Source organism: Balaenoptera physalus (genome assembly GCF_965194825.1).
Source record: "Balaenoptera physalus genome assembly, chromosome: 4".
NCBI classification, from domain to species: domain Eukaryota; kingdom Metazoa; phylum Chordata; class Mammalia; order Artiodactyla; family Balaenopteridae; genus Balaenoptera; species Balaenoptera physalus.
The window spans coordinates 18,058,253-18,085,961 of NC_138891.1; the positions used below are offsets into that span (position 1 = coordinate 18,058,253).

At 51.1% G+C, this 27,709-nt stretch overlaps 1 protein-coding gene across 2 annotated transcripts in view; it reads left to right on the forward strand.

Moving 5' to 3' along the window:
- The window catches only part of EPHB1 (EPH receptor B1), a 430,653-nt gene that overhangs the window by 144,349 nt on the left and 258,595 nt on the right, over positions 1 to 27,709 (forward strand). Inside the window, exon 3 of one of the 2 annotated variants that reach the window (XM_082460820.1) lies at positions 22,152 to 22,833. The exons of the other annotated variant lie outside the window; for it this stretch is intronic. Within the exon in view, the coding sequence (XP_082316946.1) occupies positions 22,152 to 22,833 (682 nt within the window). The remainder of the gene's footprint in view (positions 1 to 22,151; positions 22,834 to 27,709) is intronic. 2 annotated transcript variants of the gene reach the window in all.

Here is a 27,709-nt window from a genome sequence, read left to right on the forward strand (position 1 = left end):
CACAGGGTGGGGAACTGGGACCGCTGTGCTGAGCTAGCAGTTTGGATTTATCCTATAGGTAATGGACGGATCTTGTCACGCTTGCTGACAGGATTGTAGGGAACAGTTGAGAGAAAGGCCTTTAAGAGGTTCTTTTAGCTGTCTCAGATGGGTCGGAAGCGGCAAATTAAAACGGGATACTTAGGACAGTTGGAGCAAAGCTAAGCAGGAGGCATTGGCAGCGTTTGGCAATGGATGGACTGTGGAGAAGAGAGGCAGAGAGAGGAGTAGGGATGAGATTCGCATCCCTGACTTGAGTGACGGGCTCGCTGTGGGGCTTAATCATGAAGGGAGAGGGCGGGAGAAGTGTGTGGACACTTCATCCCGGCAAGGAGGTGAAGCTGGCAGGGGTGGGGTGGGCTAGGCCCCCTTAGCTGCCCCACACCTCCTCTCTCCTCCCTACCTTTGGTCACCTGCAGCCCAGGGCCTCTCTGCACCCTGGGATGCACGTCACAGCCAGTCCTAACACTCCCACTTCTGCCTTAAGGACACTGGGATTCAGGGCCCGAGGCAGGCTGTGGCCTCACCCGCACCTTCTCCCCTGGTTTCTCACTTTCACCACCCTAGGTGCAGGCATCAAGCCTTGGGGCAGGAGGGCAAAGTCTAGCATGAGCTGTGTTTCCCAAAGCAGGGGTGGGAGCAGGGGCACATCTTGCCCACTCTGACGAAGTCCAAATCCTGCTGGGAACACTGTGGGCCACTGGGGAACACTTCCCACGCCCAGTAGGGACTTTATGCAAAGCCGACGAGGCGCCAGCTCTTCAGGTGGCCTGGACATTAAGAACTTGCCACTCTTTTACAAGTGACGTTGTTGTTTGAAGGTTTGCATGTTTTCTCACGAGGCAACGATGAGATGGTTCATTTTTCCCTTGATTTTTGTACACACCACCTGTCTTCTTTAAACTTCTCATCTCCTTTCCCAAGGAAGATCATCCTTTAGGGAAACATTCAAGGTCAAGAGATGCCCTGTAGAGATGGCAGCTGGCTGGGCTGCTCTCTGCTTACCCTTCCCTGGTTACCAGCCACGCTCGGCGGCCTTTCCCTCATTGCTCTTCTCCCAGGGACGCACCACCAGATAGTTCTCCCTGAGCAGCTTCTGAGCCCGTCTGGTTTAGGGCAGCAGCAGGAGGGTCAGGCAGGCCCTTGGCCTGGGCGAGAGGGCGGATCTAGGACTATACTTCCATCCAAGCTCTCGCCCCACCTCCCTGTGTTCTCGTCCTGGAGAGTTGCCTCTGATTCCGTGAACACACCGGTGACTCCCAAGTTTGTCCCTGGCCCAGCTCACATATCCAACTGCCCTGTCTTTCACTGGCTGCTCAACCTGGTCCGAGCAGAATTCACCCTCCTATCCTTCCCCCACCGGCACACGTGGGCGCCGTCTTAGCACATTGTGAAGGCCAGAAACCAGAGCCGTTCTTGACTTTCCTCTCTCGTCTTCAGGCCTCAGCTCACTCGGCCCATCCTCAGGATACCTTCCCTGCATCCCCAGCCATGTTAGGTCCTCCGTCACAGGTCGTCTCAGGGCCGGGGAGCTTTACTTCACAGCACTTTTCACAGCTGCAAATTTTACATCTCTCTGTGTTAGTATTGGACCCATCTCCGCCCCTCCCCCACTTTGGCCACAGTGTGGTCTCCATGGCGGCCTGGACTCTATTTGTTCACCACTGGAAACTGGCACCTAGCTCACTACGTATATTTCAACGTATATTTGTTGACAGTTCTTTTTATTTATTTATTTATTTATTTATTTATGGCTGCACTGGGTCTTCATTTCTGTGCGAGGGCTTTCTCTAGTTACGGCAAGTGGGGGCCACTCTTCATCGCGGTGCGCGGGCCTCTCACTGTCACGGCCTCTCTTGTTGCGGAGCACAGGCTCCAGACACGCAGGCTCAGTAGTTGTGGCTCACGGGCCTAGTTGCTCCGTGGCATGTGGGATCTTCCCAGACCAGGGCTCGAACCCATGTCCCCTGCATTGGCAGGCAGACTCCCAACCACTGCACCACCAGGGAAGCCCTGTTGACAGTTCTTGACTTGGGCAAGTGGGTGGCTGCTGGTGTCGTTCTTGGAGATGAGGACACGGGAGGAGGCGCACGCTTGGTGGAAGGGGGCTGAGCTCCTGAAGCTGAAGTGCCCCTGGGCACCCCTGGGGAGGGGCCCATTAGCACGTGACTCCAGGGCAGTGGAATGAGAAGGCAGCCTCACGTGTGGGAGGCGAGCCCAGGGGGTGGCTGCAGTCTCCCAGGGAGAGTGTCTGGAGAGGGAAGAGGTGAGAACTTGGGATGGGTGACCTGACTGAAGTGTCAAATAGAGAAAGAGGAGCCTGAAACGGGCATGAGAAGGAGTGGCCTGGGAGGCAGGAGAAAACCAAGAGGTGGTCTTCTCATGGAAGCCAAGGGAGGAGGCATCAAGGAGGCAGTGGGGCAAAAGTACTGCTGGGTGTTGCATGTTTCCACTGGGCTTGGTAACAAGGACCCTGTTGGTGACCCGTGCTGATGGCTTCAGAGGGGACCAGGGTCAGAAGCCAGAAATCAGGGCGTTGAAGGGTCAGTGGGAGGTGAGGAGATGGAAGCAGCAGCCCGTGAGGAGAGAGAATACAGAGCGTGTGGGGCGGAGGGAACGGGGGGCTGTGGACGTGGGTGCCTTTCAGGGGACGGGACTCCTTTGCTGTTGAAATGGCAGTGCAGTGACCGGGTGCCTTCAGAGAGATGGGCGTGCTCAGGATTGGAGACAGAAGCCATCAAAGAGAAAAGTCTTTCAACTTCCTACCTTCTCTCTGAGGCTGGAGGGGATGTTTGGAGAGTGGACGTGGGGAGTCTTTTCTTTTTTTTCTTTTTTCCTTTTTATTATCAACAAGCATTGGCCAGAAATTTTAAACAATGTGTGTGATAAAATACTTTCCCCTGCCCACATGCCACTACCACTGCAGAGGGGATTGAGAGTCAGGGAGTCGGAGAAGGGAGAATGCTTAAATCCAGAGTAGGACAGCCAGGCTTGAATCCCAGCTCTGATGTTTACTAGCTGTGTGACCTTGGGTGAGTTACTCCACTTCACTGAACCTTCGTCTTCCCACTTGTGAACTGAGTACCATACAAGTTCAGGCATTGTTGATAGCTTTACACAGGTTATGAGGTAGGGAGTCTTGAGTAGCAGGTTTTAGGAGGGAGGAAAAGGTGTGAAGTAACTGCCACTGCTGGTGACTTGGCGAGAGGCTGGACTTGTCTGGAAGCAATGTGGCTGGAATAAGGGCCTAGCTGAGGTCGAGGCCGTGTGTTTGTGACGGCCCTGATCAGGTGTACCTGGTGGCGGAGTCACCCTGAGTTATGGCTGTGCAAGAATGGTGGGTCCGGAGGGTCAGGGGCTGAGGACGTTGGCAGCAGGGGGTCGGCATCTTGCAGCGTGGCATCGACCCCACGAGAAGAAGAGTGAAGCCAGGAGGGACTGACCATGTGACAAAGTACGGGGGCCCAGATGAGGGTCTTGGTGTGACTGGAGGAGGACCGGAGGCTGTGGCCTTGAGTCAGGGCTTAGATTTAAGACAAACAGAGTACTTCTGGGTGATGAAGGGGTCCAGAGAGTGGGGCCAGGGCCGGGCATTTGAGAAGTCAGGAGGCTGGGTGGGTGGTCCACATCTTCCTGGGATCCAGTGGACCACCCACCCAGCCTCCTGACTTCTCAAATGCCCGGCCCTGGCCCCACTCTCTGGACCCCTTCATCACCCAGAAGGGGTTGCCCCCACAACCCCAGAAAGGGGACAAAGGCCTCAGACGGTCCCTGCAGTCAGGATACCATGCATGCGTAAGATGTTGAAGGGTGGGCGGGCATTGTTCTGGTAGCCTGTGGGTCTCCAGGGAACTGGGATGGCTTCATCCAGAAGAGGCACCATGATTCTGCCAGGGGGCACAGCTGGCATTTCAATGAACCCTATCCACAGTGCACTGTCTGTGAGGTGGGCTCCCCAGAGAGAGACCAAGAGACTTCCTTTTATGGGGTCACTAGTTATCTTCACCCCTGTACTTGAGGACTGCCAGATGTGGCAAGGAGTTGGACTGCCCACCCACACATAGCCCGCAAATTGTTTTCAGCTATATTGCTGGAAAGTGGATTATAATATTACGTGTCAAAAGCAGAAAGTATTTCTGTTCAAATGGCAAAATGTTGCTTTATAATCTAATTGCAGCTTTAATTTAAAGCCTTTAGTTTTAATCCGAATCAGAGGCCACCTGGTGAGCAGAGGGAGAAAGTAACAAATACATTTCTAAAGTAACAAATGCCAGGGAGGGGCTGAGGTACCATCAAAAGGCATCCTGGGACCCTCACCCATGACCCTGCTGACCTCACCCTCCTCCCTCAGGCTGCCTTCAGTTACCTCTCCCAAACCCTTGTTTCCAGCCCTGCTCCAGAAGGGTCCTGACCTTCAATTTCAGGAGCTCTGGGCAGCGGGGGAGCTCCGAGAGGTCCCGTGGTCAAACCCTCGGTGCTGTGCTCGGCCACCGGCAGAGCTCAGTAAGTGCTAGTCTTCGTGGTCGCATGGTCCATCTTAGCAGTCCGCGCCAGTTCCTAGATGCTGCCTGGCCCTCTCCACCATTTTCCTTTTCCACTGCCCTCCCTCCTTGTGTCACTCTCTGTCCCTCAAGTGTCAGCTCCGTTCTCCTCCCCTCAGGGAGCCCTCCTGGACGCCCCTCCCCACCAGGACTCTGTGGTAGAGGTCCTCTTCTTAAAGCAGAGGGCTTGGTGCTGACTTCTAATGTACTGTCCATAAGCCTGTTGTGATGTGCGCTTTCTCCCACTGGCCACAGAATGGAGTGGCTTCATCTCTGTCCCTGGTGCCCAGCACTGGTCCAGCAGGGGACAGGCTCCAGTAAATGTCTGTTGGCCAAATAAATGAGGAAGGACTGGAGCATTCATGATACTTCCCTGCATCTTCAACCCAGGGTTCTGAATTTAGGAGATGCTCAATTTAGGTTTATTGTAGCCCAATAAAATGTTCGTTGTAGGCCTCTCAATACCCAATTGATTGTCCATATCTTTTTAAAGAAGCTAATTAGTGATGCAGATGGAACCACCTCTCCTGAGATGAGCATGAGAGAGGAGACGAGGACACCCACCAGAAGGTCCCAGTTGCTTTCAGACACTGGCTGTGGTGGATTAGGAAGGTGAGCCTGGGTCCCTCTGATAGTGAGGCTTCTTCAACTTGCTTGCTGGAAATCCAAGCAAGCCCTTTTACTTTCACAGAGTTTTGCCAGGGCTCACTGGCTATTTGCATGTGGGCGGCCAGTGACCTCTGTATGTGTAGGTTTCTGTGTCTGTGGGATGTGTGGCCCCCGTGTGACCATCTACAGATCCTGAGTTACCTTCAAAGAGCGCTCCACGGGCTTCCAGACTGCAACTCCATCTGTGCTGCCCTTTGAAACCACAGCCCATGACATGCTCTGTTCTCTACTTCAATATTGGCAAATCTTCATCATGGGAAGTGGGGGAGGTTGATAGAAGAAAGATGGAAAAGGAATCTGGAGCCAAGCCTGATGAGCCTTCAGGATGAACAGGCTGGGTGTGTGCGTGCCTGTGCTCCATGTGTGTGTGCATGTGTGTATATGTATGTGTCTGTGCGTCTGTGTGTGTATATATGTGTGATATGTGTGTTTGCATGTGTGTGTATCCAGGTACATGTATGTATATATGTGTGTATGTGTCTGTGTATATATGTGCATCTGAGTATTTCTATGTGATATATGTGTGTATTTCTATGTGATGTGATGTGTGTGTGTGTGTGTGTGTGTATGAAGTTAAACGAGCTTATTTCACCTTATGCCTCTGCAAGCAGTTCCCACAGTTCTGGAAAAATCTTAAATGATGAGAGGATTATTGGACTAAGTAGAGAGCTTCCAGGGAGGCCAGTGTGAAGGGAACAACCTTCATTTGAATGCCTGTGTCTGATAAATTAACTCCCCACACAGGATGCACGCCCATGAGAGCGGTGCACCGGGGTCTTCCTCCCTCACAGCCCTCCTTGTCCATGTGGGGACCCTCCTGGCAGCCTCCTGTCTCCTTGTCTGTCAGATCCAGGCACCCTCGCCGGCTGCCCACCTCCTGGGAATAAGGACAGTACGCTCTGGAGAGAAATCCACCCTAATAACATCCCATTCGTTCCAAGGCCAAGCAAAATCAATTGAAATTTAGCTGGTCTGATGGGTGAGAGGTTTATGGAGCAGTGAAGGCCTCAGGCCTTGACATCAAATAACCTGGCTCCCGTTCCCGCCCTGCAGCTCCCTGGCTGCGTGATCGTGGGCCCGTCATGCAGACTCCTTCAGTCCCGGTTTCCTCCTCTGCTCAGCAGAGTGAGGATGGGAACTGTTCCATACATGAAACCATGCCGGTGAAAAGTTTTCCTGGGTAAACACTCAGGAAGTGTTAGCATAGTACTCACCCTCTGGAGGTCTGGATTTTCTCTTTTCTTCCTTTGATGACTCAATCATGCTAATTAAGAAAAGTCTGAGCTAAATTAGGCAACTCCAAGAGACATTTAACTCTGGGCAAAATGATTCTGTGAATGGAGTTGTGCGGTTTTTGAATTTCCGGCCATGCCAGGGGCAGGCAGGCAGGGCGGGACAGAGTTGGTCGTCCTTTCTCAGACTGGTACCCCTGCCTGGGACTTGGGGGCGTTGGACCTGGTTGCTGATTGCTGGGAGCCACACTTTTGTATCAGTCAGGGCTTCCTGGTGGCCAGGGACAGCAAAGCATAAGTCAATCTTAAGGAAGGTGTCTTGGCTCATGTACATGAATGGTCCAGTGGCTGATGTGGCTTCATGTGTGGCTGGTCCAGATCCTTAGGATCAATGTCTCTCTCTCTCTTCCCACCCCCTTTTTCCTCTCTCTATTCCCCTGGTGTTGGCTCCATGCTGGGGCTCCTCTTGGTCATAAGAAGTCTGCAGAGGCTCCCGCCCCTACAACCACATCCATCCGTGTCCCCTGGGGAAGACCAAGTACCTCCTCCCAGTCCCCCCAGCAGAAGCCCTGGAATTAGCCCTGAATGGGCCTGACTGGATCAGTTTGACTCCCGTGCCTGCCCTGATCCAGTCCCTGCATCCAGGAAGTACTGAGTGGTACTCCCAGGTCCTGTGTTCCAACCCCGTGTTGTGCTGAGCCCACCAGAAACCTTGGACTGACAGGCTGGAGGGAGTAATTCCCCAGAAGGAATCGGGATGTGGGTACCAGAGAACTGAACAGGTGCTCGGCAGAGAAAGAGGAAATCTAACACTGTATCACAGGCCCCATGTGCTTTACAGCCAGGCGTGCATCAATCCTCACAACAGCCCCGTTTTACAGATGAGGAAACTGAGGCACAGAACAGCTGTTAAATTGCCTCTGGTCACATGGCTAGAAAGCGCCAGTTCTAACATCCAGCCTGCTCTCCTGCTGGCAACCAGGCTGTACCCTCTTTCCCAGTGAAATGCTACAGTGTCTCCAGAGGGTGGCTTCCAAAGGAACTGCCAGCTTGAGTTGCTGAGGGTTCCTTGAATTCAGGTTCAGTATCTAAAAGGTTTTTCTCACAGTTCAGGACATGGGTGGTATCCTTTCCCTGAGCTGTTACCCAGGAATTAGTACTGCTTTCTCCTCTGGGAGGGGCCCTGCCCTCTCCCCTTCCCACCCCTCCCCTGCCCTCTTCAGGTAAACCCCTGAGATAAGTCAGAGCTCCCACCCTGGGCCTCCCACCCACTCTTTATCTTTTTCTCTCGCTACCAAAAGGCCTGTAATTAGGAAACATTAGCAGGCTCAAAACAGCTTTCATACCTGAAACATCCTCTGTAATTGCACTCAGCAGTGCTCTTCTCTGGCTATTAATGTCACTTTTATGAAACAATGAGGAACAAAACACCCCAAGGCACTTAAAACATTTTTTTTTTATATAATATGTGTCTTTTAGGAATGGAAGTTTAAAATCACCTGCTTGACAGAGAGAGTGATAGACAAAGGCCTGGGGGGTCAGGACAGAGCCACGGGGGCGGGACCCTGGGGAGATGGAAGGCGCTCCATGGGGTTCAGATGCTGCTCTGGGAAGTGTGACAGCCCTGGGGTGGGTTGGCCGAGGCTGGTGGATCCCAGGGGAGGAGAGGTGGGCTGGACAAGGGCACAGTTCTGCTTGGCTTCATCTTGTGTGGTTGCTGTCTGTCATAGGGCTTTTATATGAGCTCTTTTCTGTGGGCACGTGTGTGCCTTTGACAGAGAGGTGACTAGAATGTTACAGATGACCAGTGTCATTGGTTAGAATATGAATTATTACATTGAGTAGGATATTAATCATTGCACTGGTTGCAGAAATGCTAGAGAACCATTGACCGAAACTGCCTGTCTGGGCCAGGCATGATGATAGCCACTTGCACGAGTTGCATCGAAGCAAGAGGTACCGATAAGGAACACGGTGCTGCCGTGAGAACTAACCGGAGAATTCGGGAGGGGCCAAAAGGAGGGAGGAGACGCCAGTCCCTATGTCCTGCTCTAACCTCCCAGAATCCTTCGCGTTGGAATCCATCTTGGCTGAGAGATGCGCGCACCAGGGGAAGGACACTGAGTCAGACCAAATATGGGCCAAGCAAGATGACTGGCCACAGACAACCTGGAAACTAACCCCATTACCATAAAACTGGAGACAGCCAGTCACGTGACAGAGCAGTTCTCCTGGTTTCCCTTACCCTGCTGCTCTCCGCCCAGGCGCCCCTTCCCAGTAAAGTCTCTTGCTTTGACAGTGCGTGTGTCTCCTTGGACAATTCATTTACGAGTGTTAGACAAGAGCCCATTCTTGGGCCCTGAAGGGGTCCCCCTTCCTGCAACAGAAGTACATCGGGTATGACTGCATATATGTGTGTGTGGGGGGGAGGGATGTGGGTGGAGTGGAGAGAGAGAGTGACTGAGGGAGAGATGCTTCTCCAAGTTGCTGTGTTAAAGAACTTTGGGAGTTGTGGTGGTTCACCAGAACCTTACTGTCTGGCAGATTGATTTTCTTGCTCTTGGAAATGCCTTGCAGACTCATTCATCAGCAGAGCAGGAGATATTTCTGTCCGCAAACTCTGGGAGGGAACCCCAGAGGTCACCCAGTCCCCCTCCACCTCTCAGAGGCAGGCTTAACCCTCATTTGTCCGGACAGATAGGTGTCTTTTCTCTAAAACCTCCCCTAGGATGGCAAATCCCTGGCACGCCCCTTGTCCCAACCCTGGAAACCTTTCTCCCACCGACATGTGAGGCTGAGGACCAGCTGCCTGGTGACAGCTCTTCTCAGGTTGAAGGCTGGAGTGGCCCTCGGGGCCCTGGAAGGAAACGGGGCTCCTGACACAGGCACCAGGATGCAGCTGAGGGGGGTCTGCAGGGGCGCGTTGCCCTGACAGCCCGAACGCACAGCTCCCCAGTGGTCTCGCTGGTGAAGGAAAGAAATACATTACAGGGGAGGACGAAGCATTAGAAGGAAGGTGAGGCGGAGTTAAGAGGCCTGGAGAAGATGGACAGGAGGAAAACGGACGGAGAAGGGGCGTCAGGGTGGGCAAAAGACATGGATCTTCTGGCTCTGGAAGGACAAGCCGAGCTTGTGCGGGAACAGGGCAGCCCTGGGGGTACACCCTTGGCCTTACCTCCAGCTGCAGCCCAAGGGAGAAGAATCCTTTGGCCTGAATCCCACTGTACTTCCCGTAGCATCAAGTAGCAAACCCAGGATTTGCAATCTAATATGCTGGGTTTATTTCCATTTTCCTCTGAGTTCTTTAACTTCTCTGAGCCCATCTTCTGCCTCTGTCACATGGGTAATGTAAGATCTTATTTACAGAGTGGTTGACAGCATAAATTGTGTTTACCTTCTTTGGAAACACCAAAGCTTAGTCAATACCACTTGCCCTGACTAGTGCTAGTGGTCTCAGTGATTCTTGTCTGAGGGACTTAACTTGCACGGGATGAGGGTAGGAATTGATGGGTGAGGGGGCCCCTGAGATGCAAGATCAGATTTCCAGCCTTTCTGTCAGGCTGTGGCTCTGGCGAGAATACCATCAGAGGGTGCACCCTGTTATTACTCATAGCGCTTTTATTAGGAATAGTGATAACTACTGCTACTACTAGTTACTGTTAATTAAGTACCAGCTGTGTACCAGGCACTGAACATCACTTGTATCACTTTGCTGAATTCTCACCAGGACCCCGCAAGCCAGGGGGGTATTTCTCCCATTTTTACAGAGCAGACACTGAGGCTCGGGGCAATGATCCAAAGTCACAGGACTGCTTGGGGGTTTTGCCGAGACTGACCCCAGGCCTGTCTGACCACAGAGCTCACTCCTGTACTTGTACTTCTGCCCCTGGATGAGAGTGAGGAAGGGTGAGTCAAACATTGTTGAGAAACCAGAGAACAGGCGGCAAGGAGAGGAAGAAGTTTCCCAGTTTTCTACAAAGGGAAAGGGTAGGTTTGACAGTGAAACGTACACACGTTAAGCGCCCATGAATTGCTTTTTAAAGCAGGCTGTTTGGGGAGGGGTGGAGCAAGCGCTGTGTGATGTGTGGGGTTTGGGGGCAGAGCAGCAAGCCCAGGAAGAGCCTTGAGGGAGCAGCCCTGTTCCCGGGGCAGGTGAGGCCTGGCCAGGGAGCCAGAGGAGGACACAGGTGGTCCCTGGGGATGGCTGGTTCCAGATGGTGATGGAGGAGCCTGTGGTCAGCTCCCACCCCCAGGCCTTGGCAAATGCTCAGGAAGTGAGGACTCCTGGGAAGGGAGAGAGGTGAGGGGCCTCCATGAGCTGCTGTTTCCCATCCAGTGGCCCCCGTGTCAGTTCGGCTGACCCAGCCGCTCCTGCGTGTGAGGTGCTCCTCTGCTAACAGAATGGGGGGCGTCTAGTCGTGGCACACCCTCATCTCCATACGTACTGTCCCACTCACCACTCTTCCTGCTGGAGAGAGGCATGCCCAGCACATTTCCCAGTGTCACAAAGGACAACCACGTGAAAGATGTTTGAATCAAGATTCAGCCGTATCTTGCTCAGTGAGAGCTCCGTCTTCAAACTGACATGGTCAGTGGTAATGGTCCACACTTGTGTTTAGGTGTAAATGGGTCACTGTGAGAAACAAGCCAGGGGTGACCCGGGTAGGCAGTGCCTCAGGTGGTGGGAACTTCCGTGTGGCTGGCCACATATTCATGGGGACTGACCACAAGATGCAGGTTCAGGAAAGGCAGGGGCAAGTCACAGGTGATTGTGGTCGCATTGCATGCTGCGCCAGTCTGAGCACATCTACAGAAATGGGCTTATTCTGGGAGCAGAGTTTTGAAAGGGACAATGAACCCGGAGTGGTGCCGGTGGTGCCGGTGCCTAGTGGGGAGTGATGTCTAGTGGGGGGTGATGCCTAGTGGGGGGTGGTACCTAGTGGGGGGTGACCAGTGATCGTGTCATTCAGCGAATGTTGGGGGACCTGGGAACCTCAGCCCAGCAGCAGTCTGAAGCAAAGTCCAGGAGGCAAAAGCATGAGATCAAAGTCCTCCCCAGGCTTCCCAGGACCAAGCTCCAGCAGCCACAGTCCCTCAAAGTGGATCACACACAGTGACCACATTCCCAGAGTTGGGGAGGGGACAGGATGGAAGGGAGTGTGTCCCCTTCCCAGGTCAGATTTGATTTTCCTGCAGCCTGAGAATGGGAATGATGCCAGGAGCTCCTCTAGGGAGGCCAGTCTCTTCCTCCCCCGTGGCTTGCTCCCTTGTCTCCAGGACAGCTGCAGCTGGCCACAGCCAGCCTGCCCACACTCAATCAAAACTCTGCAGTCATGGAATGAAGAGCCCATCTCCTTGGCCTGTAACCCAGTGTGCTGGCCTTGGCTATGCGTGCTGAGCGGAAATCCCTCCAGGCTGCAGGGAAATGCCATCAGTCTCTCCCAGGGGTAACTGCTCCTCATCAATGGAGCCCAGGCCTGGGCAGAGCAGTTCCAGGCCGGGGGGGGGCGGTCTGGGGCCCGCAGCTCCCGCCCCTGCCTTGTTCGACAAGGCCTTGTTGGACAGCAGTGGGGACTGCATTCAACCGACAGCTTAAGATAATCACATGTGTGAGGCGCTGGGATAATGACAGCTGAATACCCTGCCACCGTTGCCATAGTGACCAGCCAAGCACTGGTTCCCTCCTTTTTTTTCTTTCTTATTTTCTGGGCCTCCTTGTTATAGTGCTGGCTGGTGAGGGGGGTGGGTGAGTTTGGGAAATGGGAAAGAGGAGGAAAGGGGGAGGGGAGACCCAAGAGGGGCAGCCCATTATATGCTCTTTAAATACCCCAGCTGGAGGTGTTTTAAATCTCAACAGAGACAGAGAGAAACAGTGTCTTAATCCCCAGCTCCCTGTGAATTATTTAAAAGGGATCTTGTCAGAAGGATGAATTTGTCACTGTTTCAGTGTCAACAGCAGCGGCAGCTGTCATAATGGCCGAGGACCCCACTCCAGGCAGGGCCTGGTACCAAATGCTGCTGCCTGGTGGAAGTTACAGCGGCCCCGGTGCTGTGGACAAGGAGCCCCCACCCGAGGCACAAGCCTTCAGTGTTTCTCCTGGCGTGCTGAGAGACTGGGCTGTGAAATGCGCCAGGATGCCGGGATGCAAGCCATCTGGACCTCGGGCCGGCTGGCCCTGCCCTCTGTTAATGTGGCTCCCATGGCCCATAGCCATGGCGTCTCTGTGTAGTGAGGGGCGCTCCCTGGCTGGGAGTGGGCTGACTAGAGCTTATACGGCATTTGACGGGTGGGCGTATACCCAAGGGAGGGCACACGGGCCCCACCTGGGCCACAGCCAGCGCCCCCAACTACACACACACACACACACACACACACATGCACACCCAGGCATGCATGCACACATGTACATACGTATGCGCACATATGCACACGTGCACACACCAAAGATGATGCACAGGTGCAGACAACTAGACAGACAGGAGAGAGTCGTAGATCATACACATCACGGAGGGAGAGCAAGACTTTCAAGGAAAAATGCCTGGTGCTCAGAGAGATGTGCTCAGAGGGCTGATAGCCACAACTCGCAGGGGTCTCTTATTCAGGTTGAAGTACTTCAGGTGCATTACCACGTTTAATCCTCACAGCCATCTGGTGAGGTAGGTACCCTGAGTATCCCTGTGTTAGAGAAGGAAACCGAGGCTCAGGGAGGTTTAAAGACATGTCCATGGTCACAGGGCTGGGTCTGGCTGACTCCAGAGTCTGTGCATTGAACTTCTGAGCTAAGCCAGGGGTCACCATGACCTCTGGGGTTCAGGGTTAGGCAGGGTGACAGCAGTGCTTCTTCATCCCAACCCTTTGTTGCTCAGCACAAAAATCTCCTTCCGAACAACCTGGGTATGTTATGCTTGGGGCCATTTCTCTCACTCCCACCTCGACACGGTATTTCTTGCATTTTTCCACCATCCAAGTTTCCAGAAGGATTTTGTGGAGATTTATAGAGACCGCCTTGGGAAACAATAAGTATGTTTTCCATACTCTAATTCTTTCCATATTCTAATTGTGTCTGTCACCCCTATCCCCTGCTCTTCTGCATCTTATGCACCCTTTAGAAAATGCATCGCTTTGTGCCCTTTCGAGGCTCCGGGCTCTCAGAAGCAGTGGCTGCCCCAAGCCTTGGCACACCACATAGGGCCATGGTGATGACCAGGGGCCAACGTGTCCTCCCAGCCCAGTACATCAGGAGGTAAATGAAGCATACTGGGAGGTGAGCCGGGGCTCACAGCCCTCGGGGGAGCCACTGAGTACATGGCCGCCTTGCTCGGTTGGTGTACTAAATGGTAGATCCCTCTGGGCTTGTAGGAATGTATGCCCCACGGACCACATTTTACATTTTAATTAGCCCTCAAGCTTGTCTAATATCCAAACTCTTTCAGGCTTAGTTTACTGTCTACACAGGAGCTGTGTTCTTGGGATCCAGGCTGATTGGCGGCGGTGGCTCCAGCCCTGCCCGAGCCATCTGCTGTCCTGAAGAACCTCTGGCTTCCTGTGGGCTCTGTGAAGTCGTGTGTGGCTCAGGCCTCAGTGGGCTTCTCTTCTTGTTCAGAGAGCAGCCATCTCTTACTGGGAGCCTGAAAGCAGGTCTCTGGATTTCCCCTGATTGAGCAGTGCCATGGGAGTTAGGGTCCTACGGGGTGTGGTGATGGCGACTGTTTGCAAAATAGCAGGTTCCTGCAAACAAAAGTTTGTGCCCAAATGCAAGCTGAGTGGGAGCAAAGCCTGTGATGTGTGTCCAATTTTGTCTCCCTGTGGTCTGGTGGCTGACAGTGGCCCAGGGACTGCCTGGCTGAGGGAAGGGGGCCCATGCTGAAACCTGCCCAGAGGCAGCCCTGGAGATTCCGGGAGGGGTGGGGAGAAGGCTGCTGGCTGCCCCTCTGGGTCTGTAAGGAGACCGAGTTCAGCCCTTTAGTCCCTGCAGTTTCTGCTGACGGAAGGGTAGGATTATTTATCTAAAACGGAGGAGATGATTTCCACACCCTGACGCGTCAGCCAGAGCAGGATGCTCAGGTTAGCATAACAGTGGTGCTGCTGCTGATGGTAATGATAATAGCTGGTACTTAGTGAATGGTGGTTGCTTGCAGGCTCAGTGCTAGGTGATTTCTTACCTAGGTGATGATCTTTCAGTCCTCGTGACACCCTGCAAGGTAAAGAGCGTTTTGCAGATGAGGAAACGGAAGCTCGGAAAGCTGTGTGTGGTTGCAGAGCTGTAACTGGCAAAGGTGGGGTCCGCCTGCCCCGCGGCCACCTCTCCTGCCTCCCCTCCTCCCACTTTCCCCCTGCCCTATTACGCTTAGCAGCCGCCCCGGCATCCTGGCTTTCTCGGCAACATGCCGGCAACACTCTTCCGCCAGAGAGTCTGTTCTTGTTCCCTGAGCCTGGGGTGCTGCTCCCACCTGTGCCCTCCAGGCTGGGGGCTCCTGAGTGTCATTCAGATCGCTACCCAAAAGGAGGCCTCTGACGACCCCACTGCCAGCTGTCACTCGCTAACCCCTTACCTGCTCCTCAGTAGTATTTAACACTGTTCAACTTTATACTATTAACTGGTTTGCTTGTTCATCTTCTGGTTTGCTCCATTACATTATCAGGCCCATGGGAGCAGGACTTTGTCTCTTAGTCGCTGCTGTGTCACCAACACCTAAGACCACTCCTTGGGGATGTAGTAGGTGCTCAATTGTTTATTTTAAAAATGAGTTAAATAAACTGGTTTGGAAACAAATCAGAAGAGCCTCTTGTTAGACTGATAGAGGCCCAAATGCCAGTTTCAGTGATTTCTGTCCTCACCTTAAATAGCAGTGCCCAGAGGAGAACCCCTTCCTGGACAGGCCCTGTGCAAGTGGCTTGTTCTCAGCAGCTGCTGTGATGCAGCACCACGGCAGCCACTGGGCGCTCTGGGAGGGGCGGCGTCGGCCCAGGGAGGTGCAGCAGTCCAAGGAAGGGCCAGCGATCATAGATCTTTCCGGAACTCCACGCTTGGGACTGTCTTCAGAGGCATAAGTAGCATCAGCTCCCTCTTCTTAACTTCATTTTATGGTGGTTCTTCATTTTTGACCAAGAACTAGTATTTCTTAGCTTGCTCATCCGTCTGACTCATCAGACTGGGCTCCAGAGGACCTTTGCCTGCTTCTGAAATCCAAACCCACCCTTGGGGGATAAAGAATGTGTTAGTGTTTCTGAAGGTTGTTCTAGAAGGGCAGTGTCGATGGACCAGTGAGTGGAGTTCATGGCAGTGGTTCTGAAGGAGAACAGCGTGTTCTATACACACATATGCGCACAATCGGCCAGACAGCAAATGCCAGCAGGCACTCGGGGGCTACTCCAGAGCCACAGACCTGCAGGTTCTGACTCCAACAAGCCAGTCTGAGAAACCGAGATCTTTCTTGGAGGAACCTACAGGGGTCTTTAGCATACATCAAAGTCCTGATCTGAAAGCCGAACAAGTACTTTCTAATGGGTGTCATTGTTTTCTTCATTATGTTTATCTCAAGGACAGGCGGTCCATTGGCATCAATAATAATGCCCTTTCAAAGGTTGTTAATATTCTGCTGGTTGTGCAAGGCTGCTTTGTTTCTTCTTCTCCCAGGGACAAGTTAGCCTGGTGGCACCTGCTATAAGTCCCCAGCCAAGGACCAGGGGCTGAGGAACAGACCAGGAACTTGCTCATTCCCTCAATTTGTCAGTATGTACGGAGGGCTAGGACTGGGAATATCAGGAGGTCCCTAACACAGTCCAGCCTTCTAGGGGGCAAGTCCACGTTGGGGAGGGTGGGTGGAGGTTGGATTTGTGAGACTGCAGCAGGACTGCAGAGAGCAAGGAGGTGAGTTCCAGGAGGTTACGAGGAGATATCCAGCAGGCAGCTGGATAAACAAGTCTGAGCACTGGGAAGAGGTGATGTACCACATGGTGGTTGCAGCCTTGTGTGTGGTTGAGATCACCCAGGATAAAAAGTGAGAGGAGAAGGGAGTAAGGGTAGAGCCCCAAGAAACCTGCGGATTTCACTGGTCCCAGACATCACTGAATAAAAACGTCATCATGTAATACCAGTGTTGCAAAGCTAAATGCACAGAATCATTTCGCTGTCGACAGAACTAATAAATTAGTCAAAACATAATTCCCTGTCCTCAAGGAGCTCACATCCTGGTAGCGGAAACCAAAGCAATTAACGAATCGTTCAAAGCAGTGTATTATCAAATGCTAAATTGTGTGGAATAGCTCAACCATACTTTAAGCATTTGGGAAGATGGCAGCTGAATATAAGCTGGGAAGGCATCATGGAAGAAATAAGACTTGAGGCCCCTCAAAGGAAAGGCTGCAGAGAGAGCTAGGCTCCGCCACCCATCAGCTGCCTGACTCCGGGCCACTGTTGTGTCTCTGGGCCTCAGTATGCCCATTTGTCAACAAAAGGTCTTGGTCAACACGAACTATAGTGGCTTCCAGCCAGGTTGTTATTCTCCGGTTCTGTGTCTTGGAGGAGTTGAGATGGGAAGAGGATGGGGTAGAAGACAGGCTTCAGAACATTAGCAACAATATCAGGAGACAAAAATGGGCACCGTCTCTGAGTGATGGGAGAGGATGTGGCCCTGGCTTGAGCCCTGGCTGTCTCTTGCCTGGTCTGCTGTCATTACTCTCTGACCAAACAGCAGGCCAGGGCATGAGTCCAGGCATGAGGTAATGCTAGCCCTAGTGCATGGCCACAGAAAGCAAGAAAGAGGTCAGATAGGAGGAACTTCATTCTGGAAGAAATGGCAAATTGTGGTGACAAATTGGGCACGAAGTTGCCAGGGGCATACTGTTTGTGGATAATAGAGACCAGGCCAGCATTGTTGGGTGTTGAGGTGTAGGCTGGACCAGAAAACAAAGAGTGTTTTTTAGAAAAAACTATGTTAGTTATTAGTTACATGTCATAAAATTTACTTGTTTTAAGTGTACAATTCAGTGATTTCCAGTACATCTACAGAATTGTGTAATCATCACCACAATCCCATTTTAGAACATTTCCATCACCCCCAAAAAGATTTTTCATGCCATTTGCAGTCACTCTCCTTTCCCATCCACGGTCTCAGGGAAATACAAACCCTTTTCTGTCTATAGATTTGCCTTTTCTGGACATTTTATGTAAATGGGACCCTGCAATATGTGGTCTTTTGTGTCTGGCTTCTTTCACTGGGCATCACATTTTAGAGATTGTTGCATGTACCAGTGATTCCTTCTTTATTTATTTCCAAATAGTACTCCATCGTATGGCTACATCACATCATTTCTGTCATACCAATTAAAAATGTATGGAGCTGAACTGATCAATCTGTTCATTTATGGCTCCTGAGTTTCATGTCATAATTACTATACTTACATTGTCTCCATAGATTCTTTTCGTATTTTTATGGTTTCATTTTTAATGTTTAAATCTTTGATTCACTGAGAATTTTTTTCTGGAGTAAGGTAGGAAATATGGATGCAAAATTATGTGTTCTTTTCCAGATGGCTACCCAGCTATTACAACAATTTTAAAAAATGATTCACCTTTTCCCCACTGATTTGAGTTGTGGCCAACCTTTTAAATGTTGAGAGAATCTATTGATTTGACATCTAAAAAATTCCACCAGTTACACTGCCACCAATAGGCTTGGGAGTGGCCTTTTCTCTACATTCTTATGGAGACTTGATATTTTATCTTTTTAATTTTGTGCCAATGTAATAAGCAAATTACGGTGGTTTGTTGTTTTACTGGGAGGAGATAATTATAGAAAGGAACACAGGAGGCAGTGTGTCAAATGCCTAGAAGTGGAGGCTGAGAAGCTGCCACTGAACGGAGACCTTTCGTATGAATTTAGCTTTGGAACAGGCAGTGAGAATGCGTCACAGAGACTGGAGCCAGCACAGGTCTTGGGTAGAAGAAATTGGGTCTGAATATCAATGGGGTCATATATCCAATACTGGCGAAACTTCCCCTTTTTAAGGATCTGGGAAGCGGTGTGCCCGGGGACATAGGGTACCTCAAAGCCTGGCTGGGGAGGCAGGCCTGATGCATGAAAGGGTGTTCAGGAAACACACGGCCCCTTGGGTCTGGTTAAAGCAGCCTCTCTCTGTCCTTCCCCATCCCCCTCCCCCACCTCAGCTGATGAAAGCTTAGAGCTTCTGCTGCTCCAAGATATATTTTCAGTGTCCACTGGTCTGGTCCATCCCACCATCATCTCTCACCTGGACTAGGGCAGTGATGTACATGTCCCGCTCATGCACTGGTCCAACCCAGTCTCTACTTTGTATCAGAGAAATCTTTTAAAAACTCAGCTCTGATCACCTGATTTTCCTCCTTGAAACTCATCAATACCTTCTAGTTATCCTCAGGATGAAATTCGAAGTTCTCCACCAGACTCATCCTCTCCCCAGTCTTCTTCCTGCCACCTCCAGTTTTTTATGACTCTTCATTCCTCAATGGTGCCAGGACACTTTTCCCACCACAGGGCCTTTGCACTTGCTGTTCCTGGGCCTTGATGCTCTGCCCCTCGTCTGCCCCTCTCTGCCCCCAGCAGATGCACACTTTTCCTGGTTAACTTCTATCCATCCATCCCTCTCAACTTGGAGGGTCTTCTCTGCCAGACCTCTGTATATCAGGTACACCTCCCCTCACTTGGCATCCTGAAATTTTTCCTCACAGCAGTTAGCACAATTGTAATAATTTAGTTATTTTAATAACCATTTGTCTAATTTCTGTTTCTCTCACTAGATTATAAGCTTCATATTTCTGCATCCCCAGTGGCTAATGGAATGCCTGGCATAAAGTTGGCATTCAATAAATATTTTTTTCATTGGTGGATGAATGAGGTAGAACTATAAAGCAATGACACTGATTCCAAGTATCATAAACAAATAATAATGTCTGTCCTCCCTGCTGGGAATGCTATTCCACCCTCATCTCGATTTCCCCAAATCTTCTCTTTCAAGGCCCCCAATCCTAATTGCCACTAACTTGGAGAGCATTTGTACCTCCTCCAGCCCCCTCTGATTGCTATGTTTCCAACCCCCGTACCACCCGCGGGCAGGAGAAGAATGAAAAAAAGGAAAGATAAAGACTCCATCATGGCCTTTTCCTGAACAGCGAGGAGTTATTTTCCTTTCTCTCAATTTCTCTCTACTCTTTCCCTTTGAATATACAGCTGTATTCCCCCTAATTTGCTTTGATCGCTCCCTTAGGAGTTGTCATGGAATCAATTAGAGCCGTAGATTTTTATGACTCCAGGTCACCCAGTATGATTCCTCATTTTACAGATGAGAAAACTGAGGCCCAGAGAGGTTAATGTTTGAAACAATTACCTCGTTGGGTCTTATAATACCAATCAGTGTCATTTTCTAAGATAAATGTTCTCAATATTCGAGCTCCACAGGAGAGTAAATCCTCATTCTGTCTGTTTAAGGGCGTACTGGTGGTGATAGTCTCAGTGCTAAGGTGAGCCCCCATAGGTGGGCTTCCTGTCCTGCTCCCACACAGCAGAGCTGCATTAGTCTTGGGTGGGTCAAGGTCCCCACCCTAATTGGGGCCCCAGGCTTCACCTGTGCATTGACAAAGGTGCCCCATGTTTGTGCTGAGACCTCATGCAGCCCAATGAAATGATGGATCATGAGACCTGCTGTGTTTAAACAATTGCAGAACAGCAAAAATCATCCTTTCCTTCCCTCAGAAGTCATGTAGGGTCAACTGGGAAAATGTAATTTCAAAACAGCCACGGGAGAGAGGCCTGAAAATTTGAACTGAAACAACTGTCAGCAATGACTTCTCCCTAATGTATTTGCTTTCTGGTTCCAAAAAAACAGGCAAGCAGAATATAACTTTAACGAACACATTTAAATAGAACATAACACAATCTAAAGAAGGAATAAAAAGTGGTTCGTCAACATCTAGAGATTCAATAAGAAATGAAGCAAGGTCTAGGTGCAGCTGGCTCTGTGCGAGGATCTGGGAAGGAGCCCACCAGCTAGAGAGGGAACGGGGCCCCCCTGAGAGTGCTGGGAGGGGCCTGGGGAGAAGGAGTGGCCATGGGGTCACTGTACAGGCCTGGGTGGGCGGGGCCAGCTCTCCACGTACCCATCTTTCCTCTGCACCATGCCTGGTCTTCAGAAGCCCCGGTACAAGTTTAAAGGACAGCCTTGCTTTGCCCTCCTGCTCCTACAGATAATTAATTCTGTGCAAGAAGAAATTCTGGTATATTTCCCACGTACACTTGATTAGCATTTAGCTCTTTTAATAAAGAATTCTAATTTATATATTTCAAGTCCACACTGTGAATAATAAGCAATTAACACAATATTTAAAGAAATGGCACTTGTTTGGTTTCTTTTGTCACCACTGCTAAACAGTCAAGGACCTTGATCTATTTTCTCTTTTCACTTTAGAAGTTGAATTTCTTCTGCTCCTTATTTACTTCTTTAGCAAACACATTGGAACCTCCTGGGAAGACCCCCAGTTCTTGAGGTCAGGGTCCTGAGAGCTCCCCAGTATGGGCAGCTGCTTCATCTCCCAGCACAAGGAAGTAAGAATGACCCAGCAACTCTTCTTTGACCCCTGCCCCAGAGTGGCTCATTAAGGAAGCTGTGTCTTTATGGACCCCGTTCCCTTATTTCCTGTTACTGAAATAAGTTTCTAGGTGAATTTCTTTGGCCATTCACAGCAGTTGTTTCTAGTTCCTCTCTTTCCCATCTCCTTTATGGCCATGTGACCACGGGTGAATTGCGTGATGTCTTTTCACCTGTAAATTGAGGATGATAATCTAGTTGTATGGGGAACTGGTGAGACTATTGAGAGACATCACTTACTAAATGCATTTTTCCTCCTCTCCTTCGAATCTACAGGACTGCTAAAAATGAGAGCTCTCTTTTCCAACATGAATCACAATAGTCTCTCCCTTATTAAGAAGCTTTCCTTATTCCCTAAGTAACCCCCTCCAACATTCTCTTCCATCACATCTTTGTTTGATGTGTGTGCACAATGACACTTAATTTGCTTCATTAAGGATCTCTCTTAGTATCCCTACTCTCATCCGCTTCACAGTCTAACTCTTTCAGAGATTGATGTTATAAAACAAAATTTATGTGAATCTAAGTTTATTGAACAATTCTGAAAAGCTTTATATTCATATGCTTTTTGGAGATATAAAATAGTTTCACCACAATAAAGAAATTAGGTTCAGAAATGAGAATTTCCCAGGTGAGGGTGTCATGTGGTCAGACCCGTAGTACACAGAGTGACTGTTGAGAGCAGAGGCAGTGGCATTGAAGATGAAAGTGCCTACCATTGCACGGGGCTAAGAGCTGCAGGTGGTCCCTTGGATGTAATGAGTCATTGTCACAGTGAAAGCTGTGGGTTAGATGAAGGGAGGTTTTCTAGGGTGAAGTCTGTTATATTTTGGAATGGGCTGCAGAGAAGTCTTCCGAAGTCTTCTTATAAGGAGACCTTTAAAAGCAAGTTCAAGTTAGGTGCGTTCATTTCTCAAGTCAAGCAGCCAGACTGGTGAGCTCGTAAGGCCCCCTCCAGTGCCAGGCTTCTCCTCCGCTCTGCCTCTCCTTGTCTTCTTACTCTCTATTTTGTGTTTTTCATGTGTGTGCCTGGACTGCTTGGTACAGTGGGAAGAAGTCAGTGGCTATGATGAAAACCTGAACACCATCCGCACCTACCAGGTGTGCAATGTCTTCGAGCCCAACCAGAACAACTGGCTGCTCACCACCTTCATCAACCGGCGGGGGGCCCATCGCATCTACACGGAGATGCGCTTCACTGTGAGGGACTGCAGCAGCCTCCCCAACGTTCCAGGCTCCTGCAAGGAGACCTTCAACTTGTACTACTATGAGACTGACTCTGTCATTGCCACCAAGAAGTCGGCCTTCTGGTCCGAAGCCCCTTACCTCAAAGTGGACACCATTGCTGCAGATGAGAGCTTCTCCCAGGTGGACTTCGGGGGAAGGTTGATGAAGGTCAACACAGAAGTCAGGAGCTTTGGGCCTCTTACACGGAATGGTTTTTATCTTGCTTTCCAGGATTATGGAGCCTGTATGTCTCTCCTTTCTGTCCGTGTCTTCTTCAAAAAGTGTCCTAGCATTGTGCAAAATTTTGCAGTGTTCCCAGAGACCATGACTGGGGCTGAAAGCACATCTTTGGTGATTGCTCGGGGCACGTGCATCCCCAATGCAGAGGAAGTGGACGTACCCATCAAACTCTACTGCAACGGGGACGGGGAGTGGATGGTGCCCATCGGGCGCTGCACCTGTAAGCCTGGCTATGAGCCTGAGAACAGCGTGGCCTGCAAGGGTAAGCCCTGAGGCTCTTGAGGCCTCTACTTCCTGCCCTCCTGGGGCAGGGCCGAGTCAGCAAAGGTCCCTGCCTCCAGCTTGGGATCATAAAGGAACAGAAGAGCCTAATGGCTTCTTCTAAAGTTCTGGGGGGAAAATCCATCTCCAGTGCTAGGCCTGATGATTTTCCAGTTGTGTTCAACTGGATATCCATATTTATGGTGGGGGGAAGAGATGGGGAGAATTCCAAATGGTGGATAATAACTTAATAACCACTCAGGCATATTTAGTTTTGGGGACACTGGCACTCATATTCTCTTTCTCTCTCTCTTTCTCCCTCTTTCAGACACACAGACACACACACAGACCCACACACCTGCATCCAGTCCAGCCCCGTGCTCTGAGGCATGGATTATTTGGGTTGTCATAGACAAGTCACTCAAGGGTAACTGAGAAATGACTGAATTTGGAAAATATTTTTGTTCATTTCAGTCCAGCTCCCACAGCACTCAGCTTGTTACCGAACCCATGTAGCTCATTAACTCAAAGCCCCCTGGCTTGGCTGTCTTCCTCCAGGGTCTCAGTGCCAGGCTCTGGGGAAGGAATGGGGTCTAGCATTAGTAGGTCCTGGAAGGAGGTGAAGCTGTTGGAATCGGGGTGGGACAGTACTGTGTGTTCTATTACCTTTGCTTTGGGATGATACAGAGTGATGGCGACTGTGCAGATGGGGGTGTCAGGGTACCCTGTGCTCACACTGACCCTCCTCAATCCAGGAGAGCACATGTGCAATACATGGCAATAACCGTGCTGAACTGGCTTGAGACTCGATCTTCTCTGGGAGTTAATAGAGGGGTCTAGAGGGTCCATGGCTCGTCTGTTGCCTGAGTACATGGAAGCTGAACAGGAGGGAATGCAAAGTTGGGGAAGAGAAGATTGCTTTCCTTTATCTTTTGCTTGTGGCTTTCAAAGCTTCAGATACTTTCAAGAGCAAGGCTTCCCATATGGACCTCAGAAACCACCTTGACCCTAACTCCTTACTGGGGTTGCCCCAGTCCTTTGGGGACAAGATGGAGGTGGGGGGGGCTGTGGTTGCTCCTTCTTCTCCATCATGAGCCTCATGCCAGCTGTCCCCCGTCATCATCCCCACCCTGCCTGAGCATCAGAACATCCCTTGCGTGTCTCCTTCCCCACTTACCTTGCTCGCCAAACAACACCTGCAGGCAAAGCACCAGGCACAGGATTGCTAATGCCCACCTGCTCTGCGATCCTTTGGACTCAGCTAATTGCCTGGGCTGGGGCACTCACACAGCCTTTCTGAGGCCTGCTGAGAGCGGAGAGCTGTGCCTTTGTGTCTTTATTGGGTTTCTTGGTTATGGTACCCGTGATGGATGATGTGGAAACTGGGGGCAGAGAGTGCCAGATCAAGTGATGAATCAAAGCAGACAGGTTTAAAACCAACCCAGCCTGGTCCCACAGCGCTCCTCTTTGTCCCATTGTTTTGGGGGTGGGAGGGAGGTGCCCTCTTGGGCATGTGTCAGGGTCTGAGTGGAGACCCAGGCCCCAGGCTGAGTTCTTAAAGGCGCAGATGCGGCAGCTGCCTGGCATGCTCGCAATAGCATGGGTGATTTCTCCAGGCTTCAAAGGGTTGCCACACTGCACTTGCTGGCTGGGGCCCTCTTGTTTCTCATTATTTCCTGAGCAGAACGGCAGGAACCAGAACAAGCATTGATTGGTTCTGATTTAATTGGGACTCTGGGAACAGCCTCTCATTTCTCTGGGCTAATTGGAACTTTTCTCTTTTGGGGGGTTCTTGTGTCCCCGTTGCTTGTCCGTCACCTCCTGTGGTTGTCCTGGGAGGGCCTATGGGGACAAATATGTAAATCCAAGTGGTTACTTTCCATCCTCCCTACTCAGCCCCACCCTCCTCCTGACTTTTGGTGGATGTTCCTGATCTAGAGCTGTCATGAACCTGACCTGACTTCACAAACTACTTGTTGCAAACTCACTGGAAGCTGGAGGAGATGGGGAGCCCAGGACATCATCACTTTGCCATTTCAGAGGCACAGGCAGCCACATTTTGGTGGCATTTCTAAGAGCAGAGAGTGGCAAGCCAGGCGGCATCATGGGTCCTGCAGCCCAGCAGCCTGGCTGACCTCAGTGCCCTAGAAAGGCAGAAAAGCACCTTTTCTTCTGTCTCAAGAACTTTAAGCTGAATCTTTCAAATTCTTTGACCTTGGCTCCTTGGGGTGTATCTTCAAGAGAAGGTGCTCAATTCATTTTGGATGCTCATGCTGGGGGGTGTCAGGTGGGCACTGTGGCCCTTCACAGCAGTTCTGGGGTGGCTTGCCTAGTACAGGCAATTCTCCTGAAGCAAGAAGCATGGAGATTGGTGGACGCAATAGAGACCTGTAGGTGAGAAAGTCTTGTGAGTCTCCAACAGCTGTCCCGGTGGGACTGGAGAAAGAAGGCAAGCTGCTCTCTCCCAATACAGCCCTGAGAATTGATGCCCTGGAGCCCGGCTGGGAGAAACCTGGATGGTTCTGTGATTCACAGTTATGTTGATCTGATTAACTTTCTTTTCCGGATATTTGAATCTGAGCCTCTGCATGTGTCGAATCTATGGGGTGACAGAAAGAATATCTTTTGTATTGTTTTTCTGGCAGTTCAGACTTTCATCACAGGCAAGAATCTTATTCTGACTTTTCGCTTTGCATCTGCTAAACCCTCTCTTGTCAAAGACACGGTGACCAGTTTCTTGGTTTTGCAGAAGCATCTGGGGACCAATTAGGCAGCTCAACCAGCAAAGAGTGGTCCTGGCCTAGGGCTGTTCCTGTTGTGAGGAGGGAAGGTGCTGGAAGGAGGGGGTGGCAAGCAGAGGAAGCCGTGGGGGGAGCTTGCACATCAGGCTGTGCAGCAAGCGGCTCACACACTTTCTAGAGGTCTCCATGGCCCAAGGCCTGTTCCGGACTCATCCTTTCTGCACACATAGGTTGGACTGATCAGGCAGAATCACAGCAGCCTGTTGACCCCTCCAGTGACTCTGACCCCATCATGCATTTATCTCTGTGAAATTGTTAATTACTAGGAAAATGGCCTATATGCCCCACTTTCAAGTTTTATGCTCTTAGTTTAGCAGATTAATGAGAAATCATGGCTTTGTCTTTCCCCACCTGCATGCCTTCCCTGCTCAGGTTGATGGCTAAGTCCATTCTCTATGTGAGTCCCTGTAGCCTAACTGTCCCTGGGCCAGGGAGGCCAAGAGCTGGTGCTTGGCAAGCTCCCTCTGTGCTGTGGAGCCTAAAATGTTGCATCAGCTAAAGTTGGTCTCGGGGGTCAGCTAAGATCATTCCAACTCTGGATGTTGGCAGGGCCTTGGCAGCTCCTGAAGAAGGACAGAGCTGTTCTCAGCTGTTCTCTGTCCCTCGCTTGGTGTCTCTTCTGCCCCTTAGCATCCATCAAAGGCCTGCCTTGGGCCCTACAACCTCATGGGCACTGTCTGTGCAGCCCTTCCCCCCCACCCCCCGCCCCGCTCCTCAGCCACACTTCCCTGCCCAGGTCTCTTCTTCCCTCCTTCCCTCCCTCCAAATGGGGACTGTTTTCCTTGGTAATTTTCCACCTACATGTAAATTCCTTCATGCCTGGAAACCCAAGGGACATTTTGAACCTTTCAACAGTTTCGACACCTTTGTCAACCTGAGCAGCCGAGATGAGCCAATCTATAAGCCTGGGGGAGTCGAGACAAAAAATCTGCAGGATTCGAAGGGGGAGAAAAATGTGCCTAATTTAGCTCCTCTTGGAAAAAAGAAGTTTCTGGGGCCTATTTCCACCTCCCTTCATCCTGGGTGTTGAAAGAGAAACTAGGGGCCTGACAGAGCGCACGTGTGTGTGTGTGTGTGTGTGTGTGTGTGTGTGTGTGTGTGTGTGTGTGTGGTGCTGTGCTGGTGGCTGCATTCAGGGGCACTGAGGAACCTTTTCTGCTCTGCTCTCTGGCCCATCAGCTGTTGGCTGGTGACTGAGAGGAAGGCCACAACCTAGACGCCTCCTCTCAAGCCCCAGGGAGACCCGCTCTGCTCAGGGCTGGGGGAGGCCAGGGTCATTAACACCGCAGCCCTGTAAGATGAGCTTCATGATAGGATTGCCCAACGGGCTACTTCATTGAGAAACCTCTCGGGCCTCCACGGTGGCCCTGCCCAGCGCCCTCCAGAGAGGCCTCCTATGTAATTGGCTGGATGTAATGGGCTGTGACACCAGCATGAGCAACAGTAAACAGAGCTGGAAGGATGCCCTCTGCCTCACCGACTCCAGCACAGGGGGCAGGGGTGCGTGGTCCCAGACTCTGGTGGCGGCAGGGGACAGCAAGGAGAACAGGGGAGAGGGGCAGCTCTGGGTTCCAAACCCCCTTGTGCTCTGCATTGCCCCTTCTGCTTTTGAAGGACAGGGGTAGAAGCACCCAAATACAAGCAATCATGATTTTCCCAGGTCAGTGCTAGCGTAAAGAGAATGTTCTGGGCATGATAGCTGTCCTGGGTAGAAGTCCATGACTTAGTAAATATTATCAAAGATGATGACGAAGGCACCATACGGTCATTATTGAGTCGGTGTGGGCAGTGGAGACATCACGGGGTGAGCAGTTCATTTGGGGCCCTGGGCCCACCACTACTGCCCCATAAAGAACCATCGAGCCTGGAACAGCCCAAGCTGGGGGTGGCGGTGAGGGTCGGGGTGGGAGTGGGCAGGATATGGAGAGACCATCTATTCTGACTGCCTCATTTATCCATGGAGAGAGGGCGGCCAGAGAGCATCTCTGGATACCAATCCAGGGAGCCCTGTTGGGTAATGTCAGAGCTGGGATCAGACCCAGGTCTGGGAGGCCACCATCTGCCTCTGCTTCCGAG